The following is a 27,528-nucleotide window of genomic DNA, read 5'->3' on the forward strand; positions in this document are numbered from 1 at the left end:
TACTTGAAAAGGGACATAAGAGTAGTTTTTTAATTCAAGGAAATAAAGATATGCTAAATATTGATGCTACACGCATAAACACTGGCAAAGGATCAAGCAAGATTCCCTTGGAGTTAACCATTGGCAAGGACGAGCTATAGAACATCGTGTTTTGAAAATGGCAACATGGATTGGAGACCATGAGTTGTTGCGTGGGAAATTAAATATTAATTTCTATGTTCTAAGATACAGCTGGAAAGTCTTCCACATATCTGTGAACTACTTGGATAAGTAAATCCAACCAAAGCATCACTAGCAACCAAAACAGTTGAAGTAGAAGTACTTATTGCCTAAGAAGCAATAAAACAGAGTTGTTTGTATTAATGAGTTCTTCATTGAACTTAGGTAGATCACATGTCTGCTGACTTGATGATTCTTCATTGAAAAATGTGTAGAACCACTCTTGTAGCTGGACAGACTAGATCACAAAATAAACATACTCAGTAGATCTTATCATCATATCTCGAGAACATTCGAGAAAAGGAGATTAAGATTGGCAAAGCATGATAACTAAACCTATGCAACAAGTGAGAAGCAACACTCACGTTGTAGCACTGGAAATCAAGCATAGCTTTGAATTCCATGAACTGTTTTAAAGATGGGTTTGAGGCCCATGGTTGTAAAACAATGGGGTTGAACATTTATCATATATGAAATGTATTTTCATATTCCATTTAATTTGTGGTTTATTAAATGATGAGTCCCTTCAATTTGACGAAATATTCAAGATAGACTGCCAGGACCAGTCCTGTGACTAAGAAATGTCTATCAAGTGAACTTGAATGTCAAAAGTTGAAAATGGTCCCTGGTCGGAGTTTTCTATAAAATTGGACGCATAGAAAACGTTAGACGACTAGAATGCAAGATGACTAGTAGTTCTGTTTCTTGAACTATGTGGACATGCAAATGTCATAACCATTTGCATAGATACTTACTTTAGGAAGACTAGTATCGAACAGACCTATGAAACTTTACTGTAAGAGATGAAAATCTGTCATAAGTAAATTTCATTAAAATTATTAGACACTAAATCCTCAAACCTGAGTGATTTGAGATTACTTGTTTGAGAACTGGTTACTTTGGCGTTGACCAACCGTCGCACTGTAAAAGGAGGCTATAAAGGTAACGCTCAGGTAATCACCTATCAAACGAAGTCTAATCTCAAGATTGCAAGACTGGGATTGTCCTCCCATAAATCGGGATGAGATGCTTAAAAGTTGTACAAGGCCACTCAGAGAGCTAGAAACTGTAAAATGCATGGCCGTGCTCGGATGAATCATAGGTTATGATTATCTGTTTATTTGATCAGTTGAACTCTGAAACCGAGAAACACCTCTGGACATAATAAGGATGACAACTCTTACCTTATGTTCAAGAGCAAGCATCGAGCGACAAAGGAATTAGGTAATGCACACTTGTCCCTAAGGACAAGTGGGAGACTGAAGGAAATAGTGCCCTTGGTCCAAGTATGCATATAATATTAAGTCTAATAAATGCGGTTCAGTATTAATTAACAAGTTAATAATTCGGTGAGATTAAGTGAGCTGAATGCCTGGCTAGAGGCCGCTTCAGTTCAAGTGGAATTAATTATATTAATCCACAGCTTACTCTTGACTGAACCCGTAGGGTCACACAAATAGTACGTAAACGGATCAAGTATTTAATGGCATTAAATACTCCATCTATGGATATTCGGAATCGACGGATCTTGGTTTCAGTGGGAGCTGAGATCATCACAAACAAGAAATGAATACTCCGGAAACGATGATATTGCCGGAAACGGAAATATGGATCGTATCGGAAATATAAATATTATCCAAGTCGTAGATGTTGCCGGAAACGGAAACATGGTACGTATCGGAAAATATTAATGAAAATGGAAATATTGCCGGAAACGGAAATATTGTCTGAATCGGAAATATTATCGGAATCGGAAAATAATTCCGGAAACGGAAATATTAAATATTTGTTTGAAACGGAAATTAATTCCGGAATCGGAAATGTTAAATATTGTTCGTATCGGAAATGAAATCCGGAATCAGGAAATTAATCGGAAGCGCGTCGTACGAATTAGCATCGGACGAGCATGCTAGACGAAGGCCCAGCACGAAGCCAGGCCCACGTCCAGCAAGAGAAACGCGCGCCACAACGCACCAGCCAAGGCTGCGCCAGGCCCACCGCAAGGCAGGCCCAGCGCGCGCCCAAGGCTGCGGCAGCGTGTGGGCTTCGTGGCAGTGGGCTGTGAGTGCTCGTGGGTTGCGCGCGCGCGCATGGCGCCCCTCGTGGGTTGTTGTGCGTGCGTGTGTGTGTTTGTGTTCACATACGAAACCTAAAGCGTATAGGATTCATTTAATGATTAAATTCCTAATCCTAAAAGATAAATTAATTAAATAAGAGTTCTACTAGGATTCTAATTTAATTAATTCGTATCCTAGTAGGATTCCAATTCTCTTTCCATACCCCTATAAATATGTGGCCTGGGTTCACAATTTATAACGAGTTTTGAAGTATTCAATGTGATTTTTGAGAGCAAAAATTCAGTCACATTCTTGCCCATAATTGCCGAAAATTATAGTACCTTAAGGGCGATTCTAGTTGGTCAATCTTAAGGCGGATCCGAACGTGCTGTGGACTATCTACGGAGGGACGACACTTGGAGTCCTAAAGACTTGTTCTTGTTCGGTTCGGGCGCAGCTAGGGAGGGCACGCTACAAAGTGTATGCACCTAAATTATGCTATATGATTATGTGTAAATAATATGTTTCCTGGCTTTATGGTTTTTCCGCATGATTTATGTTTATTCATATGTATCATAACCTAACAGAGGGGTGCGCGTACGGGGTTGGGAACGACTCGTGCCTTGGGCTGCAAGCAAGGGAACGGTCGAAGGAGAGGAGAGGAGAGGGTGCCGCAAGGAGAGAGAAAAAGAGGAGAGAGAGGGAGCGCTAAAAATTTTGTGAGTGTTTAATGGGAGGGTCTATTTATAGTTTTTCTCTCCCACATGGGCTGGGTTTTGGTAGTTTGAGTTAGGCTTATGTCCGGGCTCAATTAATTTAATCCGTGCAAGCTTTGTTGGGTTTGATCATGGAAAATTAACCGGGCTTTAAATAAATTAAATTCGTTTTCAAAATACGACCCAACAAATCCCGATTAAATAAATTCGTTAAATCTATTTAATAAAAATATGGTTTTCGTAATTAATTAATAATTAAATTAATTAAAAATAAAATGCATTTAATTCTCATTAAATGGAATTAAATTTATAAAAATACTTTATAAATACAACGAAATAATTTATAAATATAATAAAATATATTTATAATTATAGAAAAATACGAGGTATTACAATGGGCTTGAGACCCATTTGATGAATTATAAAGTAATGAACTCCTACTCTCAGAGTTTAAATGACGACACTATGATATAATTCGGAAGCACAAAAATTTTATTTTTGTCCATCCCCTAGATGTTATTATGTGCTTTTTACTATTGGAAAGAGGTCGAGCATACGACTCTTAATGAACCCATATCCATAATTTTGGTGGTGTGAAGGTAGCTCACACATGATAGGATTCACCTACTTAGGTGTGGAAGTGTGGCCGCTTCCTATGAGAATTGTGATATGGGTTATTCTCTAGAGCACCTATGAGCATCCAGGTTTCGGACGTATGGCCGGTATAATGCGTCACTTTTATTATATTGGCGGAGATTCAGAATATTATACATGTTCAATTGTGTGCCTTGATTAATAGGTTTGTAACCTCATATTAAATTCAAAACGAAAGTCACTTAGTAGGAAAGAGATCCTAACTTGAATGTCACTAAGTGTTAATTCAAGTCGCAAGACATTAACACTTATTCAATTGTCTGTTTTGCCTAGAAATTCAATTCCTTCATTTTTTTTTTCTTTTTCCTTCTCATCTTCGTACCTGTAGAGGATTGTTGGAATTCCTTGTTGGAAGTGCAAAAGAAAAAGAGTGGAAAAAGTGAAAAGTTCCACATTCATAAAATGCCAACCTTATTCCTTGTTTATAATTGGGGGCTTGAGTGCAATACTTGTTTAAGACAGTGTGAGAGTGGTATGGGTGGACACATAACACGCGCGCACGCCGGCCGGGTCGGGCTCAGGTCGTGGGCTGAGGGAATGCGGTTCGCGGGAGTGGGGTGGGTTTTGTGGGCCCGTATATTCTTTTTGGTCGGAAGCGGTTTGGTTAATTCTTTCTGTAACGCTCAGAAAAATTAATCAACCGCACTAAATGTTGAAACTGCTCCACTACGTACGTTTATGGCTGTTACAGTCCCAAAAACTCTCAATATATATTTTCCACTTCCGTTCCTCACAACACAATTCATTAAAACTGTAAACTCATTATCTCTCTCAAATTCTCTTTCGTTTTTGGGCAAATATTCTGATCTCCAATCGAGTCTTGTGAGTGCACACAAGTCTTGATGTCGTGTTAACCTTGGAGGGCAATCGCAAGCATTCTATTGCACTGGGGTAGTACAAAATTGTCTTTTAGAGCAGTGGTTTAGCCACGGCACGACAATCGTTCACCTCGTTCATCACGATATTGAGATAAGTTTATTCTAATTATATTATTGTTGCAACATTATTCTTTTATCGTATTAAATCGCAACAGAAATCACCTACATGTCTGACAGACAGAAGGTACACGTCTTCCCCTATAATTTTTCTTGTTTTCAATATTATGCGACGGCATGTTTCATTTTTATGTTTAAGTTATTCGTGTCCAATACCAAACACGAGTCTAACAATTGAACATGCTTAGGTAATATGCCACTTAGACACTTCATCATGCCTTGTTCTTCTTCAACCTGTCAACCTCTTCAGCTAGCCTATCCTTCTCTTGCTCAATACATGCCAATTTGTTCCTCATAATGGCTAGATCAGTTGACGACCTATGCTTTTCTGCTATAAGCACATTAGTAATATCTCTTTTCCAAGCAACTATACCTTCATCAACCCAATCAAATTTTTTGCAACCACTTTGCCCAATTTTGGGGTTGTAGAATTTGGAAGCTACGAACTTCCTTCTCGGGTTCTCATGAGTCCAAACAGTCCTCTTAGCAACAGGAAACCCACATCCACATCTCACTACCTTCGTAGGAGTCATGGTACTGCAATTTCAGCAAGAAATTCAATTCAATCCAAACATTTGGGAAAAAACCCTAACTTTCCTACATTACAATTATACAAAATTAATTAACCAAACTTACTAAATTGTAGATGTAAAGTGTCGAGAATGATTGAGTTAAGATAAAATCAACCGTGGAGCAGTAATTTCAGCGAATTTCTTTGAGTAGGAAGAGAGGGAGTTTGTAGTTGGGGGAAGAAGAACATAAAGAGAAGGAAGTTTGAGGGGTTTTTTTGCTCGTTTTTTGTTTTAAGGAGAAAAATTGGAGGAAAAGGGGGTGAAGTTAGAAAAACCGACGAGTCATTGGCCGAAAATGTGTAGTCAACGCCAAAAAATGAAAAATGGTTGTCTCTCGCAATTTTTTTTACTTCAAAGTCTTTCTTCGCAATTTTTTTTAAAATATTATTTCTCGCAAACACACGGATTTTACTAGATTATTTTTTACAAATTTACCTCGATTTTAAAATACTCAAATAGGTCTCCCCCACCCATACTCCAAACTAGACCTGGTTATTGGACAGGGTAGTCCAATGGATATAGGGTTAGGGTCAAGTTAATAGGGCTTTTATTGGACAGGGCTCTTATTGGACAGGGCTCTTATTGGACAAGGTCTTTATTGGACAGGGTCATTATAGGGTCAAACTTATACTACAATTATTTTGAAAATTAAAAGAGTAATGATACAAAAAATTACGTATATTGCTTCGTATTCACTTGTACTTGCACCTGGCTCTTTTGTTTTTAAGTTTTTATTGCTCGTTTATTGACCCGCCCACTAATGACCCGCTATTGACCCGCGACCCGCTTTTGACCCGCCCATTATCGACCCGCTAAAAATGACCCTTCCAATACCCGACCCTCTTTTGACCCGCACCGACCCTGACCCGCCCCGCCCGATAACCAGGTCTACTCCAAACCAATTAGAAAAAGGGGCAATAATTGTGGAAAGCAAACATTAAGGGAGACAAAAAGGAAAAAAAAATATTAAGTGGGAGGATCAAAGTAGGAAAAGGATACGGAGTATAACATTATTACAATAAACATTGAAATTAAAATAAAATAATAGGGGACATATAAATAGACCCTAATCTCATAAATTCATACTCCTTTTTTGGGTGGGAGATAAACCAAAGAGAGTTTTCCTCTTTTTCTCCCCATCTCTCTTTCTCTCTCCTCCTACAGCCGGTATGCTTATGAACAACAACACACTTTCTTCGTCTTCTTAAACCCTTAATCTTCCATTTTAGGCAATACCCAGAAGCGAGATATTTCCAATAGAAGAGGAAATTGCTGCATCCGCAATCGGAGAGAGAGAAATTTGAGGAGTTTTTGTTTTTTGTGGGTGATATTAGGGTAATTTGGTGAAGGGATTTTTCTGAGTTTGTTTTGTTTTGTTTTTGTGTTTTGTATCAATTGTTAATGGAATCAACTCAAGCTTCGTCGTTAATTGAATTGATGGAGAAGGAAAAGGAGGCGGCGTTGGTCAACAACAATTGCGTTTCGTTGGTCGACCCTTTTCTCGTTGAAGCTCTTCAAAACCCTCGTCATCGTTTAACCAGTTGAGTTTTTTAGGCTTGTTTTCGGTTTATTGTGATTTAAATGGCTTCAATTGGTTTAATTTTGTCTTATTTTGAATTTTGGGGGATTTTTATTGGAGGTGAACTTTCGCAGATTTGGGCTAAATTTGTTTCGATTTAATATTAATGTTGTGGTTTTATCTGTGTGTTAGTGTTGAATTATGCTTAATTTTGGCGGGTTGTTTAGTAATACCTTAGATCTGGTTGATTTGGTTCAGTAGGAAAAACAAATGTGTCATAGGTTCATGGAGATTTGTGTCTATATGATGCTATCATGCTCAAATTGTAAGGATTGTTGTTGCGTGTGAGCTGTTGTAATAAAAACGATGCTTGTAATTTTAGGCGATGAGCTACCAGACTGAAAATTGTAGGGGTACTAGCTGTGCAATAGTTCCATTGCCGTCGGTGTAGAGCTTGTTTAGACTATATGGAGTAACATACTGGTGATTTGGAATCCACTTGGCTGTAGTCTTCTTTAACCGTAACCCATTGTAGATTGTGTCTTATGCTTTAGATTTAGATCATGTTCTTCTGTAGTTGGTTATTTATTACTTTGCATAAAGGTAGTGATGGATTGTGGTAGAATTAGTTCTGCATTATTAGTCAGATTGTCGGAATCGGTGCGAGGAATGAGGTATGTGTAAATATGTATGATCTTCACCTATGGATGTTTTGGCTTAGTACAAACTGCAGAGGCTATGATTTATTTGGCCTAAAGTGGTCGCCTACCTATGTGGCTATGCCTTTAGACTTGAGTATTCTGTGTGTTCGGTGGCAGAGGGAACACGGGTATTGTAGTTATAGATACATGTTTTTCTTCGACATCCGTGTTAAAGTCCCATGCCTTTTCTTTGGGTCGAAAAAAGTCAGATAACCAATACTCGTATACTCCCGTATTCTGTATGTGTAGTGGCATATGGTATGTGAGAAATTATTTTTAGAGATTTCTTTCCCCAAATATGTATTTCCCAGTAGTTTACATGTAGAGGCACCCTTATAACTTATGCAGAAAATCACTTAACTTTTTATATCTTTAAAATCTGTGATTGAATCTCGTCATGTGGTCTAAACCCTAATTAGGTTCATGATTAACTTGTTTCGTGTTTTGATGTCTCTTCTTCGATATATAAATGTAATCATCGTGTTTCAAATCTCAATGAGAGCAAAAGAATTCTATTCCTTGATTATCTTCCCGGGTAGCATTATAGTTGACATGCAACCATTTGGTATTTAAATGCTCCCCGCCAAAAAGCAGTTGGATTTTTGGATATTTAAATGTCAAATCTAATGGAAGGTAATCAAGGAATACAATGTTTTTGCTCTCATTGAGGTTTGTATTACTGTCAATTACCCGTTGAAAATTTTGATGATAATTTACTGGTGGAGCATACTCTCTCAGATTTTCTTGGTCTTTTGTATTATTTGTGTAGTGTAGATTTGTAAAGGTCTGAAGATGTGATGAAGTGAATAGAGGCTTTAGTTTCTGTGCGAATGGTCATGAGTTTATTAGTTAGTTTCCAAAGAAGGTCCTAACAATTTGAATATCAGGCCAGATGAATCAAGCTTTTACTAGATGAATTTTCCATGTTTCAGATCCCCTGATGGCTACATTCTTTGTCAAGTTGGAAAGAACTATCCTCATGTCTCAAATATCATGTCGTTTGAACAATTATTTCCTTGATACTTTGGTTGCATCTTTACGAGTTGTTATTTTTGTTGGATGCAACTTCACAAATCTAAAAAAGAATTGTGTAATGGATAATCATATTGGTAACTGGTAAGGGTGTTACAAGAATAGGTTCATCAAATAAGGTGGCAAGGTCAGGATTGTTGATTCAACCCTACTATAGTCTAGAGGGATGCATGATAATGGTGGAAGTCTGTGGATTTAATAAATATGTGCGTAATTGTTGTGTTGGGAAGCATGCCTTTACTGTAGAGAGGCGTAATTCATGGAGGCAAAATTACCTAAAATTGGGGGAGAATTTTCATGTGAGTTATTGGTATTCCCTTATAACTGTCGACCTTTTAGGCTTCTTGTGAATCAGTGGAGAATTGTGCTTATCCAATAAGCTATAATTTTTCCGTTTAAAACTATGCTTGTGTAAGGCATTCTTTTCTGTAAATAAGTTCCCATATGACAATTATAATGAGATGATGTTGTGGGATTTGATTCCGTATTTTCTCGTTATCGTGATAAGGTATTTACAAGTTTAAGTATGACGTGCTTCATTTTGTCGTTAGTCATCATCAATTGCACATTTTTCAGCCCAATGCTTTTATTCGCCTACTATTTCATCTGACCAAACAACTTTGCTTGTATCTTTGGTTTTTTAGTATTGCATTCGTCTTGAGCTGTGAGGGTAAAGTAAATGGGCTTTGTAAACAAAGTTTGGACATCCACGATCATCTGTGTCTAACACACCAAAATATGTTTTAGATTTGGGTTCTCAACTTAATACTCGTATAATCTCTTGTTGTTTTGTCTTTGCTGCTATCTCCCTGTGAGGTTCCATGGAGGGTGGGCCAGAGGCTGAGGGATAAAAGGGGGAGAGGTTGATCACATGCCCCCCTTTATCTGTCTATATATATGTACTTATGTTGCCATGTACTTGTACTCTTTGATTGCATGGGTTTTTATCATAATTTCAGTGGCAGATGAACATGCCTTAACATAATAGCAATATTCTTCCCCCTTTCGTATTTTTTGGTTGAAAGGATGGGGTGGGGGGTCGGTGGGTGGGGTGTCCTCTTGTTTGACACTTACAGCGTATCGGTGGAACTCACCCATGAAGTGTGGTTGAAAACTGCAACCTGTCAGTATGTCTTGAAAGGGAGATGAAAGATAACTGGATGAATAGTTTCTTCCCATTGGAGCCAGTAGTTCCATTAAGTGCGATTTCATTCTGCTGATATTGACACTTTGTCTGCAACAGCTTGTTCCTGAATAAAAGCATAAATTGCAGTGACTAAGGTTTCACTATGATACAGAATTAGTGCAGGATGAAGTCTTAAGTTACAATACGATTAATTGTTTCCTTTAATTTGCTAACTTTCGACTTCAGGACATCCCAGAACACCATAATTCTTGTTCATATACTTACAGGTTGCTTTTGTTATTTATAGTAATTATCTTTTCTAGAGGCCCCTTCCTGATGTTAAAATCTTATTAGGCGTGGGAATGAAAGTAAGCCCTTGTGGCGAACATGCACTGATTGTTGGGTCACTGTATTTGTTCTATGATTTTGTTTGTGCACTTGCATTGTGTTTTTTTGTTGAATCTGATTTCTTTATACACCTGTGGGAAGTTGGGGTGATGTTGGTGTCATGTCACTCATGTGAGATAGTGTACCCTTTTTTATGATTATTTTTTATATCTATTTTTAGTTTTACTTAAAAGGGTTGCTCGATGAATAATTATTTTTTCTTTATTTGTTTATTACTGGTAAAAAATGAGTTCCCCTGTTTCATTCTCATCTTAGTTCGTTTCAAGAGTATTAGTATGTGTTCTCTGATCGGTGAATATCCCTTGGGGGTCCAAAGTCCAAAGACTCCAACGTCATACATCTGATATTGTTTGAAATTAGATTTTGAATTCCTTTCATAAAATCTTAGTCCTTTTTATTTCTAGGCATGCCTCATACGGTGCTTCTACTCAATTACAACTCCTGACTGGTGTCCTGTCTTTTCTCTTACGAATTTGGCGTGTTATGTTATTTCACATGATTTACTTTCATGGATGGCTGACATTTGCCAATCCCAAATGTGCTGATTATTGAAGAAGTGCATAATTGTGGGCCCGTTGACCCCTGGAGCCTAGATCTGTTCATGGTCTGTTTACTCTTTTCTGATTTTGCTGGGCTGATATCTTGAAGAGCCAGTCCTGATCCAAATAACCATTGACAAACGTTTGTTTAAAATCAGAATATTGAATTAGTCTTTCTGTGCCCAGAGAATCTCAAGGAATATGTCCTTGACTGCATTCCAGGGTTGTTGCAGATCTTAGGATTACCAAGCTGACATCTCTTACTTGATGCCTTTTCTCCAAGCTTTAAAGCTAGTGAATTTTCTCGCCCTCTGCTCCTTTGTCCTTTTTTATTAATTTCCTTTCTTTCTTGGTTTATAAGAGAGGATGTAGCTTGTGATTAAGTTCCTGAATGTACATGATATGTATTATTTTTACGTGACCTCCTTGATCTGACTGAATGACAAGTTTTATTTATTTATTATATTGTTTCAGTTCTGCGAATGGAGCTCGATATTCAGAAATTCTTGCAGAATCCTGATCAAGTGCAGTTTGAGTTCCAACATTTTCCTACTTCCTATTTACGGCTTGCAGCACACAGGGTTGCTCAACATTATGGTCTGCAGACTATGGTGTTGGACACTCTCATTGATGGGGCAGGAACCAAAATTATGGTTATAAAAACAGCTGAGAGCAAGTACCCATCTGTTTGTTTATCAGACATACCTAGGCAGTCAGATAGCAACAAACATGATCAGGTCAAAATAGCTATCAGGCGTAGGCCTAGTGGAACATCTTCTGGTGATGCAGGAGACGGTCTTAAACAGAACTCTGTACGGAGTGTAGAGGAGAGGAAAGAGGAATATGATAAGGCAAGAGCTCGGATCTTTAGCAGCCCAAACAGTCCTGTGTCAGATGATGCAATGTCTCAGGTCTCAGCAGATGGAAAAGGTTTGTATCCCAGCAAGGATGAAAGCCAAAACTTTGTTAATGATTTGGATAAGAACATCAGTGTCAGGGATGTAGGAAATTCTTCTCGTGTTGCTGCCATCTTCAAAGATAGAGAAAAAGATAGATATGATCCAGACTATGACCGTAGTTATGACAGGTACATATCTGTGCTGGTTTGTGATGCATCCTTACTTTAATCTCTCTTTTAAGTACCGGTTTTACTTGAGGGATGGTATTTTGTTGGCTTTGTACTGATACTACTCCTAGGGAGCATGAAAGCAGAGGTAACTCTTTCATCATAGTGTATTCTGAATGCTGGATGATAAAATAAAAAATTAGTATGAGATCCTCGCTGCTGCAATTAGTTATTTTTGGTTAAATAAATCCCGTAAGCTGAAAGCATCCTTTTCTTTGATAATGATCTTCTTATGTGCTATTCTTGTCCTTGTCCTCTCTAACGGACTCTATATTGTTCTCTCGGCTGAACATAGAGAAGGTAATTGAGTTGAACTTGTTAATGACTTTTGCTTTGATTGTTCTTGTCGTGCAAAATCCAACCGAACTTAATATTGGTGAAGGTATGCGATTGCCCTGGATTTTTGTTTGTTGGGCAATTATCTGGTAAATATTGGCTTAAATTATCCAGTATCTATGTGAACAACTGAACATACTCGACCAGATTGATTTTTATGGCCCCTTTATGTTTTGCTGTTTTGGTTATGTGTCATGCATATTTGTCAATTTATAATGCTTGGTATGTTCCCTTGCAAATATTTATGTGGAGATACCCCTTAACACACTTGTATGGCCATTGGTGAAAGAAGTTTTACACTAAATACACCTTTAAAGTGTGTCCTTTGTCTACTGTTGCCATATTGATGATGCTATTGTGTTATAAGCATACGAGAAGTTAATTTCATTAGTACTTCATATATCAGTGAATGGCCATATGAACGTGACAAGGGTTTTGTAAATGTTTGTATTAGAGTTAATTTGTCATATTTTGACATTTGCAGGTATGTTAAGAGCTTTCCTACAGGGCAGAGGTTTATGCCTCCTTTCAACATGCCCAAGTTTCAGCCAGCGTTTGTGCAGTATGATGCGGGTTTTCATCAGATGAGTCAGATTCCCAGAACACAAACTGCCCTCAACTATGGTCCTCCATCAGACCCAAGCATGAATCATTATTGTGCCATTGGATTGAATCAAACTTCCAGAGATGCGGTATATATGCAGTGGCCTAGTCCTGCTATGATGTACGCACACTCATATGATCAATTCAGGCATTCTGTTTTCCAGGTAGGCTGCAGTTCAGAAACTCAGTTCTTTTAATGGCCATTTTCCCAGTCATCAGTTTTAAAATAGTTTACCTGGAAGTTACAGAGATTATTTTGGATAACTCCACTTGTGTGCGCCATATTATGGATTTATCTATCATACAATAATTTGAACACATCAATTGAAATAAAACTACTCCGTATTAAGTATATCTGGACATCTGGTTGTCCTAAACTCCTAATTGAGAGTCCAGACGGCACACAATGACTGTTGGTCAGTTATTATTTATGCTTGTGCATTCGAATTACAGACTATAGTCTTAGCATATGTTTATGTGTATACAAATACTTGATAGGAAGAACCAAGCTAAGTTGGCCTAGTGAAAAGGAGAGCACCTTCCAACCTCAAGGTTGGGGTTCTGTCCCAGTAGTGCACTTCGTCTTACAAACCTGAAAAGCAAGACAATCAACCAATTATATGTGTCTCTCAATCAATGCTTCTAGGGATTAGGTTAATACTTACTCCGTACATAAAATTAGACTTGTTAATCCAACCCTACGGATCAACCAGATATCTGATGTTATGTTTGGCTTTGTTTCAGGCTCCTTTCTGTCAGCAGCCTCTCAGCTTCGACTACTCACAAAACCTTTGACAATCCATGCTGGTGGATGCATCCTGTTTTCGTTAGGTCTATATCTTACTACTTACTACTTACTAGGCTCTGTGATTTAAGGTCATTTGTTGAATTATATGTGGAGAAATTTAGTGTGTGTGCTACTTATATTTCTTTAAAGAATAGGACCTTTTGTAGTTACTTTCAGTTGATACCTGGTGACTGAGCCATTTCTTAGTCTATGTCAAAAGACTCAAAACTCTGTTAGATCAACTATAATTCGTTCTTCATTCTCCTCATCCTACACTTGTGTTACTTTCTGCCGTGCAGTGAATCTTTATGATATTCTATAATGTAATGATTTATTCTGTTTAACCAAACTACTCTTCGTACCTCTCTCAGTAGCCTAATCGTAGTTTGAGGGCTCCATTAAATTTATGGGCTGAACTCTAGTTAACTTTAGGCATCGATCTCTCATTCTCTCTGTCCAAGTGACATGAAAAATCAAGGTGTTAATTTAGGTGAAAAAAAAGTTGTTGAAATATAGGCATGCTTGTGATATTGGACATAATGACATTACCATAAAAGTCCCAACAACTTTTTGCTAAAGATTCCATTTGGCAAAAAAAGCTTTAGCATTTGATGGAGTAAATGGTAAAATATGGCCATGAGTCTCTATTCTTCTTGGAGATCTCAAATTGCACCCTTAAGATTAAGGGTAAGTAACTAAGTATGGTCAAACCTCCCCAAAAGCTAAGCCTATATTTTGAAGTGACAAACACTTGATGCCAAAAACTTAAAAAAATTTCACATGGGAAAGAACTTGTAAAGGAAAGGTAGGACATCAAAATGCACCACAAATTTATCCAGATTCTGTCTTATTTCATGTTTTTATTTTCTACTCTTTAACTTTTCTCCCTGTAAGGGCCCTACTGAATCATAGGCAAGTCAGTCCAACTACGTAACGTCCAACTACGCAACATAACGTTCGATAGCAGATTGATGGTAAAGGAATTCCTACCCCAAACACAAGTAGATGGTGAGGTTTCAGGTTTGAACTTGTATCTCCAAGTTACAAGAAGAGTTTATCACCAGTCTAAGATGATTATAGTAACGTTTGACTAAGGTGGAATAGATTAGAATATGAGACTTACCAACTACCGTACACAAGCTTTCAATTTTTACCATAAGATCAAGACCTCATTGGCTCATACTCAATGTAGTACGACTAATGTTGTTTTAAAAGATTTAGATGGAATACTCAAATCCAAATGGAGGGAATAATGTATGAGAAAGGTAAAGGTTACTTGTGTAGTACTAAATTATGGGCTAATTATTTGTTTAGAAGTGATTCGCCAGGTTGTCCTTTTTATTAATACCCCTCATAAACGCCAAAATAGAGATTACATTATTCCTTATCCCATTACTTAGTTTATTACTAACTTTTGTATTGGTAAGTGGAGGTTTCGTGCGTCTCAATTTCTGAGCTGTCAAACCAAACTTATTTATGAATACAACTGACAAACTAGGCATGCCCTGAAATACCCGACTCGTATTCAAAACGGGATGACCAAAAACTAACCCGATCTGAAATAGACCCATCTCAAACCCATAACAAAGTATCCGAAATGGTCCGGCCTGAATGAACACGACATCAATTAAATCCGACATAATAAGTTATTTTTCAATAAACATAAAAATGACCCAACATACTATATCCGAACCAAATTCTCCTACCCAAAATTAACTCATACCGGACCTGAGAATACTCAGTAACCCAATGGGCCCGAACGATACCCGACTAAATGACCTGTTTCCTAGGTATATTTATGAACCCTCCTTTTTCACAAGAATTTTGTATCTCAATTTCATAACTATTAGGACATTCTCTTTCCTTTAATAAATAAGTTCCACGTCTAATAATTAAGGGGTATTTTTTTATAAGGAGCTTACTATTTACCGCCCCATATTACTCAAAATCGCCCTAATATTTTACCCATATATCCCCTTTATTTACCCCCTCATTTTAGCATTTACCATTATCCTTTACCTTTTCCCTTTTTACCGCCCACCCTAAACATAATGTGAAATAATTTTTACATGGCCGAGACTACCGGTGGAACATCAAATTCACAAGAGGACTTTTTTTCGGAAAAAAATATTCAGAAACTTATGCATTTCTAGTTTGTACCATGGTACAGACTTATGAAGTTTAAGCCTGTACCATGGTACAGACTTATGAGTTTTGAGCTCCGACCATGGTATAGACTTATGTAGTTTAAGCTCGTACCATGGAAGGAGCTTAAACTTCATAAGTGTATACCATGGTCGGAGCTCAAAACTCATAAGTCTATACTATTTAATGTTTTGATTTGTTGTTGAATTTGATGTAATTTGTTTCGGAGAAAAGATTAAGACACTTATGCATCTTAAGCTTGTACCATGGTACAGACTTATGAATTTTAAGCTCGTACCATGGCAGGAGCTTAAAATGCATAAGTCTATGCCATGGTGTGAGCTTAAAATGCATAAATCTATGCCATGGTGTGAGCTTAAAATGCATAAGTCTCTACCATGGTGTAAACTTAAAATGCATAAGTTTGTGGAATCAAAATTAAATTAGTATTTTTTTAATTTATTGATTAATGTACTTATTGACAAATAAAATTGCTTGGTTTAAATAATTTTTTTTATGGGTGTATGGTGGTGGTTTGGATGAAGATACTTTCTCTCTTCAAAATAGATGGGGTAATTAATTTGGGAGAAAAGTTTCATTTTATAAGGATATTAAAGTAAAATAAGGGCGGTTTTGAGTAATGTGAGGCGGCTTTTAGCGCTCCACTTTTATAATCAGGTTTAATTCGGTTCAATCGGATTTTCGCTTCAATAAATCCCGATAAGTTCAAGTCTCACCTAGTTACGTCCTAACATAGACAATGAATTATATATGCATGCATTGATTAAGATTTACCTTATTGTACTACAGTACCACTCTAACTGCTTTCGAAAAAAAACCATAATTAATCTCTTACCCGTAGCTCGTATTTTCTACCTCATTTACTTCCTCCTTTCGTAGAAGAGTTGTAGCAACAAAAATCAAGGAATCGAGAAATGGAAAATGGTTCAAATTTTTGGCTTTTAGATAGGAAAGAGAAAATTGTTGAATATTGATACTATTAAACACCAAGACACCTAGTATTTGAGGAACTAAAAATCACGATCTGTTATGTTTTTACAAAAACATAACAGTAAAAAAATTCAATGAAATGGTATATTTTTTAATCGAAATGGTACTTTGTTTTTAATGAAATAGTACTTTTTTTAACGAAATTGTACATGTTTTTATCGAAATGGTACTCTGTTTAATGAAATTGTACTCTTTTTTTAATGAATGATACTCTTTTTTAAAAGAAATGATGCATGTTTGGCGTTGTGATGTGTTTACTCACACATCACAACATGCCCATCTCCACCCTCCCTAGTACTTAGGTTTGAACAATGCCTCGTGTTATACTTAGATAACAATTCATGTTATATCATGATACATGGGGTTTATGGTTGAATATTTTTTACAAAATAGTTTTTACACAATAGTTTTAAAGAGAACATGTAGTAATGACATAATTCATTGAATAAGTTTTTAATGATGTATGTAAAAATACATATAAAAATACAAATACAAATGTATCAGACAATCAAGTACTCGTAAAGCTCTTCATAAAATCAAAAGGTCACTTTAATTAATTAATTAAGTAAAGAGATAATAGAAAATGAAGGGAAATTAAATATAATATTAAGATTATTTTCGTGGAACCTTCTTTTCACTAGTTGATCAGATTTGATCCAGTGAATCCTAACCCTTGGAGATTAGTTGATGATTAAGATATCTTGGAACATAATAAGAGTAGTACACTTTCTGTTAATTAATATATAATTTGTGGGGCCAACATTGTCCATTTGTTCCATAATCATCCAATGGTTTTATTATTAAAAAAAACTAATAATATGGAACATATATATGCTTTGCAATTAGAATGGTTGGTGGATTTTGATCATCAGACAATGTGGATGGGAGTTGTGAACTTGGACATATGATGCCAAATTAGATTTTCCAAATGACCTGGAACCTTTATTTAATTTTTATTAACAAATAATTTATTATATATAGAAATAATTTTAATCAACGTTTACTCGCTTTTAATAACACATTTTATTTACCTTTTAACGTTATAAATTAATTTTTGACGGGTAAATAACTAAATATTTTGAAGGTTATAAGTACCTTTATATATTTTGAGTAATTTTTAAAGGAGTAACTTTTATTAAAGAAAATAAACTTATCACTATAACATAGACATACAAATATTGTCATAAAGTTGTCATAAATTTACACTCGTCTTACAATATTATTGTACACCCGTTTTAATTAATTATTATTTTGTGTTGTGATGTTGTCATAAAGTATACTTCATCCATTCTATATTAACCGTTATATTCACATACTTCTATCTGATCACTAATTATGATGAAAATATGAAAGAAAAATAATAGTTATGTGAATCTAGACTCGACTGGATATATAATTTTGATATATGAACTTATTTTTAATCTCATCCCTATTAATCGCTAAATTTGAACTTTACAATACTCACATATACTTATCTTTGACCGTATGATTTGGACACGCAAGAAAAAACATAGTCAACGTAAAATATTTTAAATTCATCTCGATATATAATTGAAGATATCCTTAATTAAAGTTATGGGTTAGTAGACGTGATAGTGTCACATGTTGTGATTGTAATTAATATGAAGCGATTGAAGTATATAGTTCATCATTCATGACCAACAAGGTTTATGTATAATTGTATAAACTAGTATTTGGCTCGGACGATGTGCGCCCCAGATTATTATGTGAATAAAAATTAATTATTATTTAGGATTTTTTTAATTAATTATTTCTTCTGGTAGAAAGATATATGTAACATTACATTTAGTATTTTTTTTTAGTACAAAGTAGTATGTGTTGTGGAAAACTAGTTTTATTACCACTAAATTTAGATTGAGTCAACTAATTTGGATCTTATAGACTTAAAAATTTACCTCACCAATCAGAACTGTCAAGGTTTTCCAAAGGAGAATTATGCTGAAATAATGATTTTCTCATATTTATGTAATTAATGTAATGTGACTTGTGAGTTGTGTTGACTGTTGAAGAAATGATCATATATCATACTTCGTATATGGTTGGAAAGATGATATTTACAAGTATTATAGATTGTCCCTTTCTTTTATAGTTTAATTATGTTTTCAATCTTATGATACGGCTTTGACTATTGATGGTGATGAATATCGGCCAGTGTGTTCATATCTTAGTTGCTATAAAAATGTTATGAATAATTAAAAATGAAAAGAGAAGTGGAATTGAAGCGTTACTAGGTTAGATTCTGTCACACGTATATTAATAAAAAAAACTATTTATTTTTCGTTATATGCTAATACGTTAAAAGAATTCTTAACTAAAATAAAATAATGTTTTATCAAGTATTAATGGGAAAAACCTTCAAAAAAAAGTATTAATGGGAAGGATAAATTGTTTTTTACCACCTACAAAAATCAAAAAATTATTTTTTACCACCTAAAAAACTAAAATTTGTATTTTACCACATAAAAAAATTTAAAAATTATTTTTTACCACCCGAAAAGTAGGAAAATAGATGAAAATGTTACGTTGGGGGGCACAATAACGGTAATATTTCATATATGTACATTTCTTCCACTATTTCATGTAATTAACTCTCTTCTCTTTCCCCGCTTTCTTATTTTCCATGAATTCACATAATTTTTCACCATTATTAATTCATAAAATTAACAAAATTTTAATGAAAATAAAGAGAGAAGGGTGAAAGAGTTAAAGAAATTCATAAAGGGAGTGTAAAAAATTGGAGAGAAATTGAATTAGGTAGCCACACATAAAGGTTGCATCTACTTTTTTTGTTTTTAGGTGGTAAAAAACAAGTTTTAATTATTTGTTAGGTGGTAAAATACAAGTTTTAATTATTTTTTAGGTGGTAAAAAACAATTTTTCGATTTTTATAGGTGGTAAAAAATAATTTGTCCTAATGGAAAAAAGAAAGAAATTTACCATTTATTCTTATATGACTTTTAGTTAGATATTGAGGCTTAATTATATTAAATTTTATATGTATAATCTATTAATAATTTGCTTAATGTAATTGATTTTTATTCGTAATCTATGTGATTGTTTCTTAATGTAGATTATTTTTATTCAATTTTTTTTATTCTTTCCATATAAGTATTTTCAAATATTTTTTAATTAAAGAAAAAAAAAATCTTATGATGCACCAGGAGATGACATGTGTCATTCCTAATGTCCTTTTAATATATTGTAATTGATTATACTGAAAGAAGTAGAGTGGCATGTTGCCTCGCAAATTAAGATGCAATTAAACATGAAGTAATAAATTTCTAGTAATATTGAATATCTTTTGAAAGATCTTTAGTGAGAGTTACTAATTAACTGCCTTTATTCTGTTGGGGTGCGCCCTTCACTAAATCCAAAATATTGAATTGCGTATTATTTTTAATACACTCTTTATATTTAGAATATTATTGTTATTTTTAAGAATTAAACAAAATTCAAATATGAACATTATACTACGGAGTACGTATAAAGATAGTGAGATATTTTCCAATTTTAAAGAGAATCGTTAGTTAATTTGCTCTCATTTAATGTTTTCATTTGATATAGTTACAACAACAACATCATGAAAGACATGGTACAAATCATCTTATTGTTGCATAATATGTGGTATAACATTCATACAAAATGGCATAACAATACAAAATCTCAAACGAATGTAAGTTGCACGATGTAAACTCGATCATTATTTTTTTTTTGTTTTTTTTTAACTTTACTCAAATATTTTGCTATTTCATTACATATTAATATTATTACAACTCACATAATTCCAAAACACCTTAAACAATTTGGGAGAATAAACCAGAAACTCTCAATAATTACGATATTTATTAAGGGTTGGAAGGCAATCCAGATCAGATACAAACACAAGGTCAACTAAAGTCATTTCTATGTATTTTTTTTATGTATTTCTTCTTATTTTATCTATTTAATAATACATATCTGCTTTCATTGGTGGGGGTCTTGGATCAGGGTATAGAAAAATAAAACAAAAATAAAAAATAAATTAAAAAAGTACTAAAATAGCAGGATATGATCATATTCATGCCGCCCCACATTGCCACATATGATCGAAAATTCCTTGTGCCCTGTTTGGTCCCAAATCTGAAGTGTGTTAACACGAGATATACTCTATTTAAATTTGGCCTATTGTCATATATTGTTGTGGGTCCCACAACAATCCTTAACCCCAAGAAATTTAAAGTAAAATTAAAGTTATTCTTTTATATTTATCAATGTCCTTTGATGCCTATGTCTTCTCCAAAACTCCCATGTGAAAATACCTAGCATTATTACCCCTCAAGCATCAAGGCCTACCATTTTTGTATATGTATGTCTCTATTTTCATTTTGTTTGTTACCTTTCCTTATGTATATCACTTTGTGAACCTTGATTTTGTCCATCCACAAGTATTCCATGGATCATCATAGGAGTAACTAACAACATGTCATTTGTGAACTTATTTTAGAATGAGTTGTGACACAGAAAGCGATACTAATTTTGTATTTCGGGAAATGTATGTTAGAGGCATGCACCTTACATGACATATGCACCACACAAGCTCACAAGGCGCACATGTCACCCTCTTTTACTCACACCCACTGGTGTAAACATGTTTCCCGTACACGAAGTGTTTGTTTCCTTTAGAAATATATTTCGTGTGATATGATCCGCTATTGTGCAACTAATAAGTTCTCAAATAATAGATGAGCTAACATTTTGTCAATTTCAATAGTCTTAGCCAAATGATGTGATTTTTAAAACAATATTTATCCTTCATAGTCGGCGGAAAGAAATCCATTACTATACAAATTATTGGGTCGCGCGGTCCAATATTTATCACTTATAAGTCCGATCAAACAATAAATGTTCTAATGTCCTGTCAATTTGAACAGTCAATCAAATATCGTGATTTTAAAAACACTATTTATCATTCATATCCAGAGAGAGGGAATCCATTGCTATAGAAATTATTGGGTCACACAATCCAATATTGACCATACAATTGCTTTTGTACTCATAATTGCATCTGTGCTATATAGCAAAAGAGGGAGAGAAACCTTTTGGAGAAAGCTAAATGATGTGGTTCAAAAGTGATAGTGAGTATTGGCACCTTGTGACTATTTAGCCTACTACTACCACTATTACTTAGGCCAGCCTTTACTACTAAGATACAAATCCTTGTAATAAGGACATTTACTTAAGTATAGCAAAAATAATGACACAATGTTTTGGAATCGAAGTCATATTACTATTTCAAGCTCTTCCCAAACAGTCACAGAAATTTAGACCAAACAAGGCCTAGTATAGCAGACAATAGACACCTATTTTACTCGAACTTTTCATTTTACCTTAAGTATTGGTGTAAGATTTTCGACTCTCGGACATGAATATGGACACTCGATCACTTCAATTTAGACTAAATCATGAGAGTTTTTCATTATGTTGCTGAGCGGGACACTTTGACACGTGTCCGTATCCGTATCTGGGTAACATAGGTAGACACCCACAAATTGCTTGTTTCTCCGGGAATTGCTGAAAACACTAACATGCATGTTCTTTGTGAGATTCCTACTTCCTAGTATCTTTCCTCATTATGTTATAATCCTAATCATGTGTAATTAGCAATTTTAATACTACTTCCTTTTAAGATTCTATTTAAAATTAAACCTGCAGCAACATCGAAGCTTCCACATTTGCTGGACAAGTTTAACAATTCAGTTCTGATATTCAGAAGATTAGAGCAGGCAAATGATCGACCCATTTGGTTCGGTTATATTCGAGTGATGAGTCGGGCCGTTTGAGTTTCCAGTGTCAAAGACTCAAAGGACCAGCTCAACCAAAAGATTAAGCAGGTGGTTGAAATTCCAAAATTAGTTTTATACTCTATCACACGCCTTCCCATAAACTCTGATACCGTATCAAAATGACCAACTCAACCAAAAGTTTAAGCTGATGGTTAAAGTCCAAGATTAGTTTTGTACTCTATATTCGAGTAGATTATATTGGTCGGGATTGGATCATATTAGTTCGGGTTTGGGTCGGATGATATATTCGCAATCTAACAACTGAACTACTGGATCATGATCAAACATAAGATACAGGTGCAATGCAAGTACTAAATTTGAACATTCCAGCAGAAAAAACTGAAATGATTTGATTTGGAGAACAGGGAAACTGGGAACTGATACTGTCGAACACGTACATGATCGGAAAGCAGAGAATCCTGTTTATCAGTTCAAGTAAACACACATATTGCCAGGTCCTAACAGCATGGAGTTGTCTAAAACAGCTGTTAAATAATGCAATTTGAATGATTCAACCTTGATTATAAAAATAACAAACACAAAGAGATCTGGCTGAATGCGATGGATCTAGTTTTAGATTACAGAAAAATTACTCGTCCATAATACAAAGATTAAGGAGTATCGGATCAGGTTTATTTTAATCCGGTTAAGATTCGCGCTGTTCGGATATCTAATTGTAGTTTGTAGAGGGAGAAATAGTCACCAACATAACAACACATGCATACAGCCAGGTTGAATGTTCAGACTTCAGAGATAACTAGGACAGAAGTACAAGTACTACTAGTAGTACACAACATGAGAACAACACTACTTCATGCAAGTCATGAAAATCAGAGGCTTTTTAATATATGGAATGACACAATTTACAACAAGGAAGAACCCAATAAAAATAAAAATAAAAACTACACTTGAACTGTTACAGGGGATCACTAGATGAAGGCCCCAGTTGAACGACGAAGGGGTGGCCGAGGTTGGAGGCGCTTTTTTCCCTGGCATTACCGGAAAAAGGCGATTTTGTGGCCGCGGTCCAACTATTGGAACCATGATGATCCAAGACATGATCTTGATTGAACTCATTGAAGTATCTATAATGAGGACATGATCACATACTCAAAAACAACAAGATGTATGATTGCAGGTTGCCTCCAAAAGTAACATCATGATCAAGTTACTCAGTCGATCACTAGAAAAAGCCTAATAAAAAGAGAATGTGAAAATGATTTAACACCTCTATAGGATAGGATAACCTTTCCTTAATTACACCTTGATTAATAATAATAATAATTATAATCATAATAGAAGCTTAATTATGTCCAAAGAAGCCAGAATTAACACAACACCCTATCTAAAATGGGACTAAATTACCCATCACCAAACACTAATTGGCAATTAATTAACTAGAATCCAACAAATAATCCCAAGTTAATCATAGGAATTATGATCCAATTTTTATTTTTTTTTGCAATTGATGAAATGTTTATCATAATTATTTTTATTTTTTCAATTTTTTTTTACTAATCCTCCCCAGTAGGAAAGAGAGTGAGGACTTTCCTGCCACCATTGTTGGCTGTACCAGACTCCACATCTTCCACAAACCCAGAATTACTCTGCATCATCCCATTCCTGGTTGGGCCCAAATGGGCTTGCCTTGATAAAAATGGGTGGTCAAACTGCCCATTACCTTGGGCAGACCCGAAATGGCCCATCTGCCTGTGATGATGATGTTGGTATTGGGCTTGAATCTGCTGGTGGCCTGCCACTGCTGCTGCCATCTGATGGTGGTTGAGAGCCGCCACAGGCATATAAGGCATAAAATGGTCTGAATTGGGCCTCCCGCCACCACCTCCTCCGGGTCCATTCTGGTGTAAGAAATGGGCTGGCACTGGTGAGCTGGCGAACAAATGATCTGTGGCAGCGTCACCTGATCCTGTAAGACCACCGTTAGGCCCACCAGCAACACCTCCACCTCCGCCTCCTCCACCATTGTTGAGCCCTTGCATCCTTTTCAGATAAAGGCGATATTTCTGAAGATGACTGGCAACATTCTCCCTCGTCAGCCCATCCACGCTCATCAGCTGCATTATAGTCTTGGGTACAGCATTCTTGATACCCAAGTGGGCCACAGCATCCACGAATCTCTTGTGGAGCTGTGGGGTCCACACGAGGCGGGGCCTCTTCAGGGTCCTCGCTGGCTCGTCGGCCCCACCCCCTGAAGTGGCCCCGCCGCCTCCACCACCACCACCCCCGCCCAACTCGGCTGAGGATGAGTCAAACTCAGATGAATTGGGCTGGGGAGGGGGCTGTTGGGGCGCTGAGCTGCTCTGCTGCTGCTGTCCATGGTGATGGTAATGACTTAGCAGCTGCGGCGACGACGCCGAATGGTGGTGAAGGATGGATATAGGGGTGTTCCCGTTGCTCCGGGGGCTGTGGATATCGAAAGCCGAGGCAAGATCGGGGGTAATCAGCGTTTGAGATATAGAAATTAGCTCATCAGGGGATGGAAGATCCTCATCCCACCTTGAAAACCAATTTGAGTCTTCTTCCCTCATATTTTTTTTTTAATTTTTCCACTCTTATATGTAAGTCTTTTTTTTTTCTTTTTTTTTTTTTTGGTACAATTTGTACACTCTTACACAAATTGAACAAATACCCAACAAAATTAGTGTACTTTCTCAAATGGGTATGGCTCAATTTCAATTTTGGTGGGAAAAAAAATTTGTGGATATACTAGTACAAGTGAAGATTAGTGGGGTTTTATTAAGAATAATAATTGAAGAAATAAGACAATTGAGATAATTCCATGTAATTATCTCTCTTTATAGAATGGTAACAAGAAATAATCTCAATAAAAATGCTTGTTTGAGCTGTTGGTTATGGAGGAGAGAGAAAAAATACGGAGAAGGGGTGGTGGGTGGTGGAGGAGGGGTGTTCGAGGTGGATCTTGTTGGTGCTCCTTTTCAGCTTTTTATTATGGGATACTATTTCTATAAAAATAAAGGGAAATATTAAAAGAGAAACAAAGGAGACTTTTCTTATGATTTTTTTGGGGGTGTTTATTTTTTTCCGGGATTTGAGGGTCCTTGCACAGTTATACTCCCCTCTACCCTTTAAAACTTGAGGAGTTTTGATTGTGTTGGCTATTTTGTTTGAGAAAGTATTGGAGTACTTTTGAAACCAAGTGTTTTTTTAAAAAAATGTTGAGGGTATTTACGTCATTTTGTACATAATTAAGGACATGAAATGGACACATATATCCTTGCAAAAATGGCCTTCGGGCGAATTGCCCGAACTGATTGATTTGATCCAGTATATAATTTTGATCAGGAACGACAACTTAAACTTAAGTCAATTAACCCCCGAAAAAGGATCCGAACCTTAACAAAAAATGATACAAAATTAATTGGACATAGTATGACCTGATATGAATTACCCAAAACTAAATAACCGAAGTGAATTGACTAGTATCAAAATAACTAAACCATATAGATCAGAACCTTATGGTTCCATATACTAAATAGTTTACTACATTATAATAATTTATTGTTTATTTACACTATGCTAAACCGGGTCCATGCTATGGACCAGGGTATTATTGTCTTTGTGGTTTCGTGTGTGAGAAGTTGCGTGTTGCTGAAATGTAACTGCCACGTGATTTCTTAATTATATATGTTTTTTTTTTTAATTTCCTTTTTCCCGGCTTTTGAACTTCTCACTCAACTTCTCTCTCTAAACTGCTTTCGAACTTCTCTCTGAATTTCTCTCTCCATTTTAAATTTAATTTCAGTGATTATTTTCATCCATTTGCATCAAATTACTCTTCCGATCTTCTTTTTTCTAAAAAATGGTGAAGAAACCGGCAGCGAAGAAACTTGAAATCGACAATTTCGTCGCTGAAATGGCTGTTGAAGCTCCTCGAAGGCGAGGAAGAAGGCCAAATGCTGTTTCTGAAGAAATTCCTGGTAATTCGAACTTATTTTTTGTTTGATTTTGAATTATTGAAATGTTTGTGGTTTTTGCTGAAATTAGGTTTAGTGTTTCATGCAGTTACTGTTTCAAAGATATAGTTACCTTTTATTTGCTGTTTCTGAAGAAATTCCTGTTAATTCGAACTTATTTTTTGTTTGATTTTGAATTATTGAAATGTTTGTGGTTTTTGCTGAAATTAGGTTTAGTGTTTCATGCAGTTACTGTTTCAAAGATATAGTTACCTTTTATTTGCTGTTTCTGAAGAAATTTCTAGTAATTCGAACTTATTTTTTGTTTTATTTTGAATTATTGAAATGTTTGTGGTTTTTGTTTGAAGTTACTGTTTCAAAGATATAGTTACCTTTTATTTTATGTTACGAAGTTTTTAAGTGTTTTTATTAGTGACTGGTTTGTTCGTAGTGCTAGTAGTTTTTCAGAGTAATTATATTTTTAAAAGGTTACTATATTTCTAAAACAGTAACTATGTTTTTAAAATAGTTACTGTCTTTTTAGAAAGTAAATTAACTTTAAAATAGTAACTATGTGTTATAATTAGTTACTATCTTTTTTAGAAAGTAAATATAACGTAAAACAGTAAATATGTGTTATAAATAGTTACTGTGTTTTTAGAAAGTAAATAAACTTTAAAATAGGAACTATGTGTTACAAAAAAATACTATCGTTTTTAGAAAGTAAATATAACTTTAAAACAGTAACTATGTGTTATAAATAGTTACTATCTTTCTTAAATGTTATTATAAAATTAATTAAACAGTTACTATGTCTAATAAATAGTTATTATCTGATTTAAATGGATACTCTATGTTTATGTATTTATTATATTATTTGAAAGGTTACTATATGGTTTTATTGGTTACTATGTGATTGTAATGGTTACTATATAGTAATATTTTGTTTTATAATTGTTTTGTTTCAGTTGCTAAGGAATCTGTGTCTATAAAGAAGAACAAAAAGGCTGGCAATCCGAAAACAAAAGCAATTGAGCTTGTACCTGAAAAAGAACCAATTGAAGAAGAACAACCTTGTAACACCCCGACAATTCCCTTTTTCTAAAATAACCTTTTTTTTTTATAAATATAACTATAGAGAATTATCAAAGTATTATCGCCCGTGTGAAAACGTAACGGCTTATTCAGAATTTTGCAGCGGAAA

At 35.3% G+C, this 27,528-nt stretch overlaps 2 protein-coding genes across 2 annotated transcripts; one reads left to right on the top strand and one right to left on the bottom strand.

Moving 5' to 3' along the window:
• Nucleotides 1-6,264: 6,264 nt before the first annotated feature.
• On the top strand, nt 6,265-13,739 carry LOC110802851 (uncharacterized). Its single transcript, XM_022008313.2, has 4 exons — nt 6,265-6,753; nt 11,013-11,625; nt 12,485-12,767; nt 13,348-13,739. Exons 1-4 carry the CDS (start codon nt 6,615-6,617, stop codon nt 13,396-13,398), a joined length of 1,086 nt encoding a protein of 361 aa, XP_021864005.1. The 5' UTR covers nt 6,265-6,614; the 3' UTR covers nt 13,399-13,739.
• A 9,471-nt stretch (nt 13,740-23,210) lies between these two features.
• LOC110802850 (transcription factor MYBC1) lies at nt 23,211-25,538 on the bottom strand. The gene has a single exon (XM_022008312.2). The coding sequence runs from the start codon at nt 24,936-24,938 to the stop codon at nt 23,904-23,906; it is 1,035 nt and encodes a 344-aa protein (XP_021864004.1). The 5' UTR covers nt 24,939-25,538; the 3' UTR covers nt 23,211-23,903.
• Nucleotides 25,539-27,528: the final 1,990 nt, after the last annotated feature.

The sequence above is a fragment of the Spinacia oleracea genome, chromosome 1, assembly GCF_020520425.1.
Source record: "Spinacia oleracea cultivar Varoflay chromosome 1, BTI_SOV_V1, whole genome shotgun sequence".
Lineage (NCBI taxonomy): Eukaryota > Viridiplantae > Streptophyta > Magnoliopsida > Caryophyllales > Amaranthaceae > Spinacia > Spinacia oleracea.

Excerpts from the sequence above, each read along its gene's own strand:
- LOC110802851 (XM_022008313.2), top strand. The coding sequence starts at position 6,615 with ATGGAATCAACTCAAGCTTCGTCGTTAATTGAATTGATGGAGAAGGAA. Across the intron at positions 11,626-12,484 it reads TATGACCGTAGTTATGACAG|GTATGTTAAGAGCTTTCCTA; the intron begins GTACATATCTGT and ends TGACATTTGCAG. Across the intron at positions 12,768-13,347 it reads TCAGGCATTCTGTTTTCCAG|GCTCCTTTCTGTCAGCAGCC; the intron begins GTAGGCTGCAGT and ends GCTTTGTTTCAG.
- LOC110802850 (XM_022008312.2), bottom strand. The coding sequence starts at position 24,938 with ATGAGGGAAGAAGACTCAAATTGGTTTTCAAGGTGGGATGAGGATCTT.